Source organism: Podarcis cretensis (genome assembly GCF_951804945.1).
Source record: "Podarcis cretensis genome assembly, chromosome: 17".
In the NCBI taxonomy this organism is placed as follows: Eukaryota; Metazoa; Chordata; class Lepidosauria; order Squamata; family Lacertidae; genus Podarcis; species Podarcis cretensis.
In genome coordinates this window covers 33,429,424-33,442,292 of record NC_137187.1, presented here as the reverse complement: position 1 = coordinate 33,442,292, position 12,869 = coordinate 33,429,424, and the positions used below count along the sequence as shown (strand labels likewise).

At 45.9% G+C, this 12,869-nt stretch overlaps 2 protein-coding genes across 9 annotated transcripts in view; one reads left to right on the top strand and one right to left on the bottom strand.

The window, feature by feature from the left end:
- ELAVL3 (ELAV like RNA binding protein 3) overlaps positions 1–9,892 on the top strand; it is an 86,396-nt gene extending 76,504 nt beyond the window's left edge. For 4 of the 7 annotated variants that reach the window (XM_079959649.1, XM_079959647.1, XM_079959653.1 and 1 more), the window contains 2 exons: positions 2,571–2,899; positions 4,145–9,892. In XM_079959649.1, the coding sequence (XP_079815775.1) occupies positions 2,571–2,899; positions 4,145–4,182 (367 nt within the window). In that variant the 3' untranslated portion in view covers positions 4,183–9,892. Of the gene's footprint in view, positions 1–2,570; positions 3,065–4,144 lie in introns of those variants that run through there. The other 3 variants (XM_079959652.1, XM_079959648.1, XM_079959650.1) reach the window with 2 other exon arrangements.
- A 95-nt stretch (positions 9,893–9,987) lies between these two features.
- Positions 9,988–12,869, bottom strand: part of PRKCSH (PRKCSH beta subunit of glucosidase II) — a 40,507-nt gene continuing 37,625 nt past the window's right edge. For both annotated transcript variants that reach the window (XR_013834316.1, XR_013834317.1), the window contains exon 19: positions 9,988–10,115. The gene's annotated coding sequence lies outside the window, so the exon portion shown is untranslated. The remainder of the gene's footprint in view (positions 10,116–12,869) is intronic.

Below are 12,869 nucleotides of genomic sequence, written 5' to 3'. Positions count from 1 at the left end.
TCGAGAGAAGGGTTTGCTGTTTTGCTCAGATGACTGGCTGTTCCTTATATAATTTTTTTTTTTTTTTTTGGTCTTGTGTTTGTCTGTTGTCACTGTGTTGGGTGCTTCTTGGTTTCATTTAGTTGCGTTGCTTGAAGGACAGAAATTAGACGGTTGCTCCAAAGGTGAATTGGGAAGGCGGACAAACTTTATACCAAAGACAGATACATCTGAGAGCTAGAAGGCTGTCAAAGATGTTACAACAATTACTGTTTATATTTCACGTCCCAATCTTCCTTCGAAAGCTCAGAGCAGCTTAAATGGAGCTCTCTGTAGTTCCACATGCAGGCATTGAGCAAGCTCATTTCTCCTTAGGTCCAAAATTCCTAGGCCCCAAATTGAGCCTGTGTCGTTTTAAGTGGTTGCTATGCCAGCATCCTTCATGAGTGGTCCAGTCTGCCCTGGAGATTCCTGGCAATGCCCAGCTGTTTCCTCAGATTCAGCAAGAAGAAGCTTGACTCTTCTGCAGAACTGCTTTCCTTCACGCCTCCTGTTCCCAACAAGATTAGAGGGGAGCGTTGTTGTTCAGAGAATTTTCTATGCAATAGCACAATCGTGTGCATGTGTTTATTCTGACGTAAATCCCACTGAAGTCAATGGGGCTTCCTTCCAAGTAAATGAGCATAGAATGATTGCCGCTGAAGTCAAGTAAATTAGCAGACACTTACACGACTGCTCTACTGCAGCAGGCTGGAGGTTTAAGATATTCTCTGCACAGAACCACTCCAATACATTCACTTCAACCTGTATTAGGAAAGCTTAGTTGCAGCAGGCAGGTAGTATTGGTGAGCCATTCAGCCACGAATAACAGTGTGTTCTGGATCAATAACAAAAATTACACATCCATATACAGAGTTGTGGTGTGAAACAACCCAGAGGGACGCGGGTGGCGCTGTGGTCTAAACCACGGAGCCTCTTGGGCTTGCCGATCAGAAGGTTGGCGGTTCCAATCTCTGCAACGGGGTGAGTTCCCATTGCTCTGTCCCAGCTCTTGCAAACCTAGCAGTTCGAAAGCACGCCAGTGCAAGTAGATAAATAGGCACTGCTGCAGCGGGAAGGTAAATGGCATTTCCATGCGCTCTGGTTTCCGTCACAATGTCCCTTTGCAGCAGAAGCGATTTAGTCCTGCTGGCCACACGACCCGGAAAGCTGTTTGTGGACAAACGCCGGCTCCCTCAGCCTGAAAGCGAGATGAGCACTGCAACCCCATAGTTGCCTTTGACTGGACTTAACTGTCCAGGAGTCCTTTGCCTTTTACCTGAATCAACCCACAGATCCAGGTTATCCAAACATTTCAATTTTCTTTCTTCTCCCCCAAAACTGGGGTGGACAAGGAAAGGGAAGGAAATAACTGGAGCACAGGTGGTCACCAGCAACATGTCAGAAAACAATAGCTGGCTGGGCGGGGGGAAGAGAGAGAGACATAGGGAAGTTTGTACTATACCTGTTCCTCACAGCAAGCTCTGCCCCACATCCTGGGTAGGATGCACCTAATGAGTCCCATCACTGGAATCCCTTGTGCAATGGGCTTTCCCCTCCTTCTCTCCCCCTTCCCTGTGCCAGAATTGGCTTTGGGGGCTTGGGAGAACCCCCATAACAGTGCTCAGGGGTGGAGAGGCAAGCTGAAATGCTTGAGCTGACTGAACAATTGGAAGAGCACAACATTGAATTCCTCCCTGTTTCATTAGAATCATTTCTAAGATGTTATTTGCTACCATGAAGTTTATAACTTGGTGTTGGGGGGGTTTTAATTTGTTTTTCTTTAAATGGAAAATGAGATTCTCATTGTGCCAGATTCTGCATGGGATTCCAATTTCAGGACTTGCATGATGAACTCATTCATGCACAGGAAATGTCACAGTCTTCTTTGTTAGGAGCCCTTCCATTTTACCCTCGAGGTTACTTCGTTATTAGAGCCAAGAAACCTTAAGGTCAAACAGGGAGACTCGTGGCACACTTGCAGGCTGAACCAAACTGGGGGAACATCTAGCACAGGCAGAAATACCCTTGAAAGAGTGTGAATTAAAATGTCACCTCACCGAAATCTGTGGGGGAAATTACAAAGGTAGGCTTGTACAGAGGTACCTTGGTTGTCGAATGCCGTGGTACTTGGACGTTTTGGCTCCCGAACGCCGCAAACCCAGAAATGAGTGTTCCAATTTGCGAATGTTTTTCGGAATCCGAGCATCCAGCATTGCTTCCGCAGCTTCCAATTGAGTGCAGGAAGCTCCTGCAGCCAATCGGAAGCCATGCTTTGGTTTTTGAACTGTTCCGGGAGTCAAACAGACTCCGGGAACGGAGTAAGCTTGACAAGCAAGGTACGACTGTACATCAAATTCAACCTGAAGGATCCAGGGCTTTTGGTAGGAAGTGCCTGTGCCCTTTCCCTCCTGCCCCTTGGAGCCAAGGCTTGTAGGAGTGAACTGCCGGTGCCTCTCCCTTTCCCCTGAGAAGTAGGCAGCGCTTTTCCTAACCTGTCCATATTGCAGTGAGCTCATGCTGGTAGAATGCCAGCCTTACACCCAAAGTAGTCCTCTCTCCTTGATCTCCAGGTTCTCTCCCATCACGATCGACAGCATGACCAGCCTGGCGGGAGTCAACCTGACAGGGGCCTCCAGTGCCGGCTGGTGCATCTTTGTGTACAACCTCTCCCCAGAGGCCGATGAGAGTGTCCTGTGGCAGCTCTTTGGGCCTTTTGGAGCAGTCACCAACGTCAAAGTGATCCGCGACTTCACCACCAACAAGTGCAAGGGCTTTGGCTTTGTCACCATGACCAACTACGACGAAGCAGCCATGGCCATCGCCAGCCTAAACGGCTACCGACTGGGCGACCGAATTCTCCAGGTTTCCTTCAAGACCAGTAAGCAACACAAGGCATGAGCGAGCGAGCGGGGCGAGAGAGATGGCGGGAGGGGTGGGGTGGGGTGAGCAGCAAGGATGCTGGAAAACAGCCCTCTTCCCCGACTCGCCACGAGAACGGAAATGTTCATTGACTCAAATGTTGCAGAATATTTAAAACAAAACACAAAACCGCCAGACACCGTGATCTTCTCTGGGAAGCAGGAGGCTTCTCCCGCTCCCCCTCCCCTGTGCCCGACAGCCCAGCAGGGAGCACGGACGTGGCAACATGTCAGCCACCTTTTGAAAACCGATCCCTGCTCTTGGCAATGTGCAGGGGAGACATCCACTCAGAATAGAACACCTCTCTGTTTCTGTGACCCTACTGCGCCCCCCCCCCGTCCCTTGTCCTAGGCTTTTCTAATATACTTTACCCAAGTCAGAAGCTTTCCCCAATCTTCCATCCTTCCTTCCCTCTTTGAATTCTGACCCCTTACATTGTTCCTTTTGATGGGCAGGTTTCCTGGCCGTGGGGGGACGGGGGACGAAAACCACTCTCTCCTGTAAGGTGTGATATAGAAACACTCCCGACTCTCTCCCCCCCCCCCCCCAATATTGCGGATCAGCAAATCCAAGAATTGTCATGACTGCTTTTCTGAGCTAGCCTAGAGGGGAGGAGTTACAACAATCCAGCTCACCACTTTTGTCCTTCTTGGATGCAAAAATAAAATAAAATACAAAAAAGTACAAATGTGGTGGGTGGACAATGCTCTCATCTCATCCCTTGGTCTAAAATGTTAGCGATATTGTTTGTTAATCCTACCACCTTGCCTGGCCCTTAATTAGAATGATGTTGTATTTGGGAAATAAACCCAACCCCATATGTCCTGAACGGGGGCCTTCCCGCCTTTCCCCAGAGAAGCCTCATTCCCTGGGGGAAGAGCAAAGGCCCCATATATATTTTTTCTGCTCTGTTTTGTAAGTTTGCATATCAGGTTTGATAATTTGCTTACGTCCTGGAATTATTTGGGATTAAAGTAAGAGCGTGGGTCGTGGAGATAAGCAAGCGAGAGAGGCCAGGGACCTGGCACAGTGTCCAAGATTCCTAGTCGATTAATCAGGTTGTGTGGACTAGATGGGTCAAGTTTCTTTTTGGGTCAGAAATATGGACTTGAATCAGGTGGTGGTACAATTTAAACATGCTATTTTGCCTCCTCTCCCAAAATCAAGCCTTTCATTCTTTCCTTCTTTCTTTATAAATTTTTAGGCGAAGAATTTGTTAAGACCAAGCATGGGGCCATCTGAGAGAGAGAGGAGGGAGCCAACCCCCCACCCCCAAACTCTGTTAGTTGACTATCCTGATAAGCTAGAAAGTTGTTATTGATTAAAGGGGGGAGGTACAGGAGTGGGAATGGGCTGGTGGGTGAGTTTTCCCTTTCTCTTTTTCAATGTTAGATCAATCTAATGACTGAATGAAAGGGGGAAATGATACATTAAAAAGGCTGAAATGGGAAACAAAACGAAAACAACAGCAAACGTTTAGAAAGATTTTAAAAAAATCTATTTTTATAAAAAAGGAAGAGAGACCTTGTTGGAAATTTTTACTGGGATTCTTGAACTTCACACACACACACACACACACACACACACAAATTCAAAGGGAGAAATGGAAAGCAAGTCACTAAGTGCTACTGCTCTACACACACCAGTCATTCATTCCCAATGGCCTTTCCAGACAAGTGATGGGGATGTCCGTATTGTATCAGATTTCACAGATACAGGTAGCTTGGAGCCACACAAGAGTCTCCATATAATGAACTGGGATTTTGGCATCAGCTTTGTTATGGGATTGATTGAGTTGGGGGATAGCCATAGTTCTGAGCTGGGACGGTTCCTTCCTGGAAGCTGAGCCTTTCCTTCCCTTTGCTAATTCCACCCAGGTTTGCAAAACGACGGCGGTGCAGCAGTTGGGGTTGAGCCTGGCTTTGTTGCAGGGAGGGTTTAAACGCCAGCGAAAGCAACTGAGCACAACTGTGGCGGCTCACGGTGACTGAAGGCATTTTTAAAAGCTTTAAAAGCGTGAGAATTAGAAAGGAAACCGAGTTCAGTTAGTGCCGTATAGAGAGGTGCTGGGAGCAGGACAGAAAAGACATGGCTTTTTCCAAAGGGTGGTGTACCAACAGATGCCAGCTGCTGCCAGTTGCATAGCAGCAGTTTCACAAGTACCCCAAACAGCAGTAAGGCCCATGTGCTTTCTCCACACCAGAAGCATGCTGGGAAGGTAGCTGCTTTTCTTGACCTATCGTCTTTTTCCTGCCACACCCTCTCCCTTGCCCGCATCCCGTTGCCTGGAAAGCCTTTGAGAGTCTTGTGCAGGAGCAGCACTTAGATCCCAAAGGTTTTGGATTGTTCTGTCCCTCCCTTAGCTGGGCAGAAGAAGCAGCAAATTGCTTTCAGGATTCTTTTTCCCCCTAGCCTTTTTAATTTTATTTTAATGCTTTTCTTGTCTTTGTGTGTCTTGTTAGGGGCTGGGGACAGGGCAGAAGGGGCTGCAGTCACCTTATGGCTTTCTGCAACTTCCCCACCGGACTTCTCTCTTACCCACCCAGCCCCTGCCAAAGGGACAAAAAGCCTAGGAAACAGTTTATTTCTTTAAAAAAAAACAATGGTTTAGGCTGTGTGCTTAATACCAGCATTAGTTTTACACACGTCCATTTTCAGAGTTGTTTCCCCGCTAAGATTTCTTTTGGCTTTTTCATCGGAAAAGCCATCGAGTGAAAAAAGAAGCACCCCAAAACAGTTAGTGCTGCTAGAGCATGGAAGCTGATTTGTGCAGATAGGTTTGGTTCTGCAGGAAAACCCTGCTGCTGGTGGGTGGGGAAAGAGAGGCTCTATTCACCCACCTCTCAATGCATGCCTGATATCTACCCTTAGCAAAGAGACAACATGGTCCTCAATGGGGGCACGGTTGCAAGCAACTCCTCTAGCTGTTGCAGAGGACGCAAAGCCTGAACTGACTCAGATGTCACTGCCCACTGCTGGCGTGCCAAGGCTGTTATGCATGATGCTGCAAAACATATTGGAAAGAAGAGAGTTAGATCCGCAGAGGTCCGTGTACGACGCAATGGACATCAATTACGGGAAAGTAGATTAACATTCAGTTTCCCAAAGGCAAGGCAGCTTGATCCAATTTGGGAGGCTCCTGGGCAGTCCATTTAGTGTAGTGCTATAATGATGGGCTAAGTGCAGGGGCAATCAGAAGAAGGATCATGAAGGAAAGGCAGGGACCCTCTTATTTTGAGGGGCGTCTCTTGTTTGACACTGACTTCTGGTAGTATCCCACATCCATATACTGTAACTAGAGTCCACAGCTCCAACAGTCTTAAAAATTAAAGGGTTCTCTTTATGTTAATTATGGATCCAGCCGTTTCATGTAAGAGACCAAGATAAGTTGGGTAGGCGGGGAGTAGGGAAAACTGGTCCAAAGAAGGTCATGCATCTGGAGGCTGGGGAATCTGCAAATGGTCCCCCCTAGGAGCCTGGCATTGTACTTCAGAAGATGCAACAGAAGTGGAGACAGGCTGACTTGGGGCCTGGGGGGTGAGATTGTCTGTCTTGGCATTTTCTGAGGAAGGACTAGAAAGGGAGCAGCGAGCACTCACTAGGGAGGCACCAATTCTTCTCCTTCCCCTACCATTTGAGTGGACGCGAGGCAGAACATTTTCCATTTGCCCTTTCCAGGCAGCTTAATGCAACCAAATAGGTCAGCTCTTTGACCCCCTTCGCTGTTCAGTGGAGATCTCGGGGCTGTTTTGGCAATGTCTTTGCTCTGCTTTGTCCATGTGGCTCCCTAGAACAGCTGAGCGCAAGTCACACTTGGCCAAGGGAACTGCACGGCCCGGCTTGTGGGGCGGATGAGTCCAACATGATTCCTGGTGGTTGCTATCCACCGGGGGGGGGGGGTGGTGATGCCACAAGGGATGGCTGTGCCACGCCTTCCTTTTCAATAAGGGGCACAGTTTTCTGTTCCTCCTCCGCCTTCCTAGGTGCAGGCATTGGCAAGACCCAACAGTCAAGTGTCCATCTGGGCATTTGATAACTCCGTGTTCATTCTTTCTCTCGGCTCACTCAAGTCAGTTCCGTTTCCCACTCGCCCTCACTCCGAATTAGCCACATGCCCTGGCAGCTCTGAAACGGCACCACCTTTTCGCCCTCAGCCATTCTGCTAGATTTAGTGCCTGCTCTGCTGTGGCTGGTCCATTCCCAAGAGAGAATACGTCCCCACAAAGCCAATCACCTCTGTAAAGCAACACTGCACTTTGCCACAGTGGACTCCAGCAGCCGAGGATGTCTTCTGATTTTCCAGCAGAAGGTCTCTGGTGCGCTGAGCTGTAGGAGAAAGGATCGGAGCTCTTTCCACCATGCTGCAAGGCAGTTGTGGAGCAATCTGACCCGTAGGAAGGCCTTGCAATTCCCATGCTTTAAGATTTCTCTCAGGGGGCTTCTCTTTTCCTCTTGGCAGCAATAAACCTTCCAGTCTTTTGAGATGCACACTCCTGCTTGGGTTCTTGGTCCGAGGCAGCATGGGCCAGTGGTCACGACATGGGCCAGTATGATTGCTTTGTGCTCATCTCGCAGGAGGGTGAGCGCCTCAGCCCACCTTTCTGGATCCTTGCCAAAGACATGCTTCTTGTCTGCTGGACATCTAGCTTTCAGCATGACATCCCCGCTCTGATTCTAAGCTGATGGCATGTTTTCCCCTCCACCCGATGTCTTGTGGTATCTGATCCATCATGGGGGAGAGATTGGGGGGAACCCTTTGTCCATGTTTGGAAGGAAAAGGTACTTAACCAGGTTCCTCAGCAGAGATTTGGATGCCAGTTTGGTGAAACACAACGACATGTTTCAGCTAAGTTGCCCTTTGAGGCTAAGCATTGAGACACCTCCTCAGAATTTCCTTCGGTCAAGGCACCCAATAATGTTCTTAGGTTGTCTGCAGAAATTGAAGGCAGCAAGAGCTTTTTTGATGTAGCCAGAGAGGTGCGTATGTGAGTGAGCACCTCTGCACATGCTTAAGGAAAAGGACGCATGTGCTCTCTGGCTCAAAAGGGAAGCCAGGGTGAAACTAGGATTCACCCCACTGGAGCGTAGACCTTTCAAGCAGCTTCGGCTTCTGGCTTTGCCATCTAAGCTGTGACCAAGTTACTATCATGGCACCTAATGGCATCCTAGTATAAGCATCACCCCTGCCTGTTAACCATGATAGTAGGATGATGGAACAATGCTTAGAGCTGTTCCCTGATCAAACCCTGCAGGGACTGTGTACCCAGCCACCTATCCCACCTGGCCCTCCTGGATTCAGTCTCCGTCCGATTAAATGTCCTAAACATGTCAGCAAGTCTAAGGGCAAAATAACCCCATCCACCACCATCTTCAACCAAATAGACCTTGTGTGTCCGAGGCTGTGTTTATTTTGCGGAAAGCTAAAACTACACCGTACGTAACACAACCCTTGAAGGGAAGCAACTTGCTGCTCCAATATCTCACACCTTTGTCACGTAGGCCTCGATTCAAAGGCTTGGGGGAAGCTTCCCTGACAGTTCTAAATACCAAATCTCTTCCCATTGACCGTTGCCCATTGTAATTCCCCCCCGCGTTGTTGTTTTTAACAACGGGATTAACACGCCTGAGGGTGTCATCTCTGTTACTGTATGTAAGTTTCCTGTGATATAGGAGGTGCTATCATGGAGTGGGTAGAGGGGCAGAGATGAGGTTCTTGGCACAGGTGAGAGTGTTCCACCTTTGGACCAAGACATCTCTTGCTCCATGGTCCTCCACAGGGAGCCTTCATCCCTTTCGAGTGTGTATGTTTGTTGAATGGGGACAGGCCAAAAACATTCACTTGGGACAGTTCCTCCACAGCACTGCCCAGCTTATTTTTTATTTATTTGGTAGAATAGCAAGAAATTGTGTGGTTTTTTTTTGGGGGGGGTGATGGTGGAGAGAAATCTACTCAAGTTTTTCACTCATCCGGCAGTCACAAATGCCAAATACCTTTGGAGTTTTAGCCATTTCCGTGGAGGCATTGCCCGGTTTCTCAAATTAAAGCCAAAAGAGCCCAGGATGATTTCTTTAAAAAAAGTCTGAATCTTGCTCTCTGTAGGGCTGCTGCTTAAAAATAAAAAAGAATTTATTTTATTTTAATTTATGGTTGTCTCCCTTCAGAATGGAGCCTTCAAGTGGGATTAATCTGTTTGTAAGGGTTGTACTACACTGACATCCATGTCCATGTTGCTTTTTTTTTTTTTTATTTAAATTCCCCCTCCGCATACTTCAAAGGGAACGAGAAGGGAAGTTTCTCTTAAAAAAAACCTTAACTTTTAAAAAGGGGACGCAACTGCTACCGCCTTTTCCCGAGGCATCTCTTTGGATCTGTGTTCACAAATCACATCCTGAAAATGCACATCGGCTATTTTCCGTTCTTCTTTTTAAAAATTTATTTATTTATTTATTTTGGTTTGCTGAAAACAACGAAGTCATCGTTGGCACTTGTGGAGCAAGGGACTTTTATTTTTCTTTTGCTCTCAAGCAAAAAAAAAAAATGGAAACAAAATGAACAACATTTAAAAGACGAACTTAATGATAATTAAAACATTTTAGCATTAGTTCGAGTTTTAATTGTTTAATGATTTAGAAATTAGTTTAGGATTTCTTGATTTTTTGACAATAAATGTGTTCACTTGTGTTTTGTAAGAGTCTGTGGCAGCTTCTGTTTGCGATAAAATGAGAAAAAAAAGAACAAAAAAACTGGCACCATTAACTCTTGTATCTTTTTGCGAATTTTAGCTTCTTGTAGTTTTTAACTTATTGTTAACTTAAATATTTATTACTGCCTTGTAAAAGTACATTTGTGTATATTTATGTTCTCATCAGAGTTGCAAGTTAAAAGGGAAATATTTTTTAATTTGCTGAGAAGTGATTATTCCTAATTTATTTATTAAATAGCAAACAAAAATTGAAAAAACAACAACAATAATAATAATATAAGCTTAAACGACAGGCTCTCCAACAGGGCAAAGTGCACAGAGGTAATTTTTTCTTTTTCTAAAAAAAAAAAAGACAACCTACAAATGTGGCATTTAGAACAAAAAAAACTTTATAGGCAAGTTTGTTTGTGGGGTTCGATGTTACATCATCTACTTTTGTCTTGTTGGGAAAAATACATTTGAGTCTTCATCCTAATAGAAAGTAAAGGGGAGGGCGGGAGGGGGAAAACATGTAGCTTGTCATTTTCTCTATTTATTCTTGTGTTTTGTACCCTCTGCCCTTTACATGCTGCCACTCAGCATCCCTCCCACATGTTAAAAAAAGTTATTTCAGTGACAGTTTGCTTCTTTTATTTTAAATATTTGAGCAGGCACCACAGGCAGCTGAGACAGGCTGGCACAAAGGAAGCTTTTGACCCACTTTGGTTCTGATTCACTGAGATCTTTAAGCACAAGGGGAGATCTCTAGTCACGACAAATAATCTGCTGGATGGCTGGGAAGCGGGAATCTCCCAACTCAGGAAGAATTTCAAATGCAATTCACCAAACCCCTGGCAACACTGCAGAAAGGGAAGGAGAGGCTACTTGCTTGGGTTAGTAATGATATAGCGAGTGACTTTGGGAGCCACCAGTAAAGGAAACTGAAATCAGGCAAAGTATACAAAATCTAAAAGGTATATATCAGAAAGCTTAGAGCCGAGTAACACATTTGAAAATAAATTCTCTGAAATTTAAATAATCAGGATGGCATTAGGTCAGCTTTTGCCCAGTTGGCGCTTTCCAGATACTGGGACTGCTGGGAGCTATAGATCTACGTGCTGATGGAACAAATGTAAAAAAAAAACTGAGCTCATGCTACTCTTTTGAGGCATTTTCTTTTCAAAAAAGCCCACTGAACTTAAAAAAAAACTTGCATTCTTGGCTACTGAATGAAGCTACTTCAAATCCAAGAGGGGCCAAGGTGGCCTTTTCTTCAACACAGGCCTTGAGAGGGCTGTTCCTCAAAATTCATCTTGGGGGTTTCCCGAAACTTGGGTCTCCAGATGTTTTTGGACTACAATTCCCATTATCCCTGACCACCACTGGTCCTGCTAGCTAGGGATGATGGGAGTTGTAGTCCAACAACAGCTGGTGACCCAAGTTTGGGAAACCCCGGATTAGATGAAGGCTAGACCCCCCCCCCCGGTCAGGTGGCTTAGTTACTTTGATTTGTGCCCTGCCATGTGGCCTCCTTAGAAAACCACTGCAGTAGCTGAAGAACTCCTGGGTGGGAGGGTCTGTTCCTGGGCTGTTCTCTTCTATCACTGGGATTAGCCTTTAATAATCTTAGAAAAGAGGTCATGTTGCAAACTCTTTACACTAGCTAGCCACAAAATTCGCTGGGCTGTGGATTCCAAAGTGGACCCCTGCTCCGAATTGTACATGACTCCTCTCTGAAACTTGTTTGGCAGCATTCAGACCCACCTCCAGACAAGAGGAGTGATGCCTTGGAGCAGGGGTCAGCAAACTTTTTCAGCAGGGGGCCAGTCCACTGTCCCTCAGACCTTGTGGGGGGCCGGACTATATTTTGGAAAAAAATAATGAACAAATTCCTATGCCCCACAAATAAGCCAGAGATGCATTTTAAATAAAAGGACACATTCTTTTTTTTCTTTTTTTAAAAATTTATTAACCGGCCAATCAAATCAAATCAAATCAAATCACATAAATTCCGAATTACAAAGCCGAATTTTAAATTTTGTTGAGGGGACCCATATTTTAAGATCCGAAGGGGGATTCTGATCATCTTCTTGCTACTGCGTTAATGTCCAAATCAGTCCAAACAAAGTTCATAATTCTATCCAGTCTTATCTTGCTGTTTCCACATCACCTCTTGTTCATATATTTTCTCTTTTTTCTTTATGATCTCTTCTGATAGTCTCCTTAAGCCGATAAACACCAATAATAATCCTGTGTGAATTTTTCCGTTCTTTCAATCCTCAAATCGAGATGGTTTCCATATATCATCGCCTTCATAGATAACAGCGCTCTTTCCATCGTCAATTACAGAACTGTCGTTCTTAAGTCCCACTGAGGAGTTTCACCCACAATATAAAAACAGCTCTATTTCTCTATTTCTCCTCTCAGACTTAAGTCCTCTGACAGAACTTCCCAATATGGCGACAGCACTTTTAACTGCGTCATTCCAAAGCCCTTATACATTCCATGCTCTTCTCAAAACATGCTTTGGTTCAAAAGTTTATCTCCACACAGCCTTAAATCCACAGCTTAAGTCCTTAAAACAACATTTCTGACTTGTGGGGGGGGGGGTTCTTGTTTAATCACATATAAGAAAGAAAGTAAAGTTTTTCCCCCTCCCCCATCTGTCCCTTTGCCATACCGAGTCTTGGCGTATCTTCTCGTGATTTATACTTGTTCCTTCGACTCTTCTTGTTTTATCAGAGATCTCTTCTGTTAGCAGTCTTTACTCCCCCTTCTTCCTTGAAATATGTGCATTTGCTTCATCCAAATTGTTTCTTTTGAAGTTCTTGCAGCTAGTGGCGCGGATCAGAGACGGTGTCCAGGAGCGCCGAAATCCCACAGGAGGGCATTGTGCCTAGTGTCCCCATCCCCACAAATCCGGGGGTGGTATAGGGCACAGCAGGCAAGGGCAGTCCCACCCCACAATCCTGGGGGGGTAGGGAGGCTATTTACTCCCATCACAGCCTCCAAATTACCTCGTGTGGGTCGGAGAGATGTTATTGTCAGCCATCTTCTGATGCGCCCCCTAGTGGCCCCCCAATAAAAGGACACATTCTACTCATGTAAAAACAAGCTGATAAATCTGCGGGCCGGATTTAGAAGGCGATTGCGCCGGATCCAGCCCTTAGTTTGCCTACCCATGCCTTGGAGCTTAGAGCAGGAAAAATAGCACAGCCCTGTAGCTGTAACAAGTCCTGTCTTCTC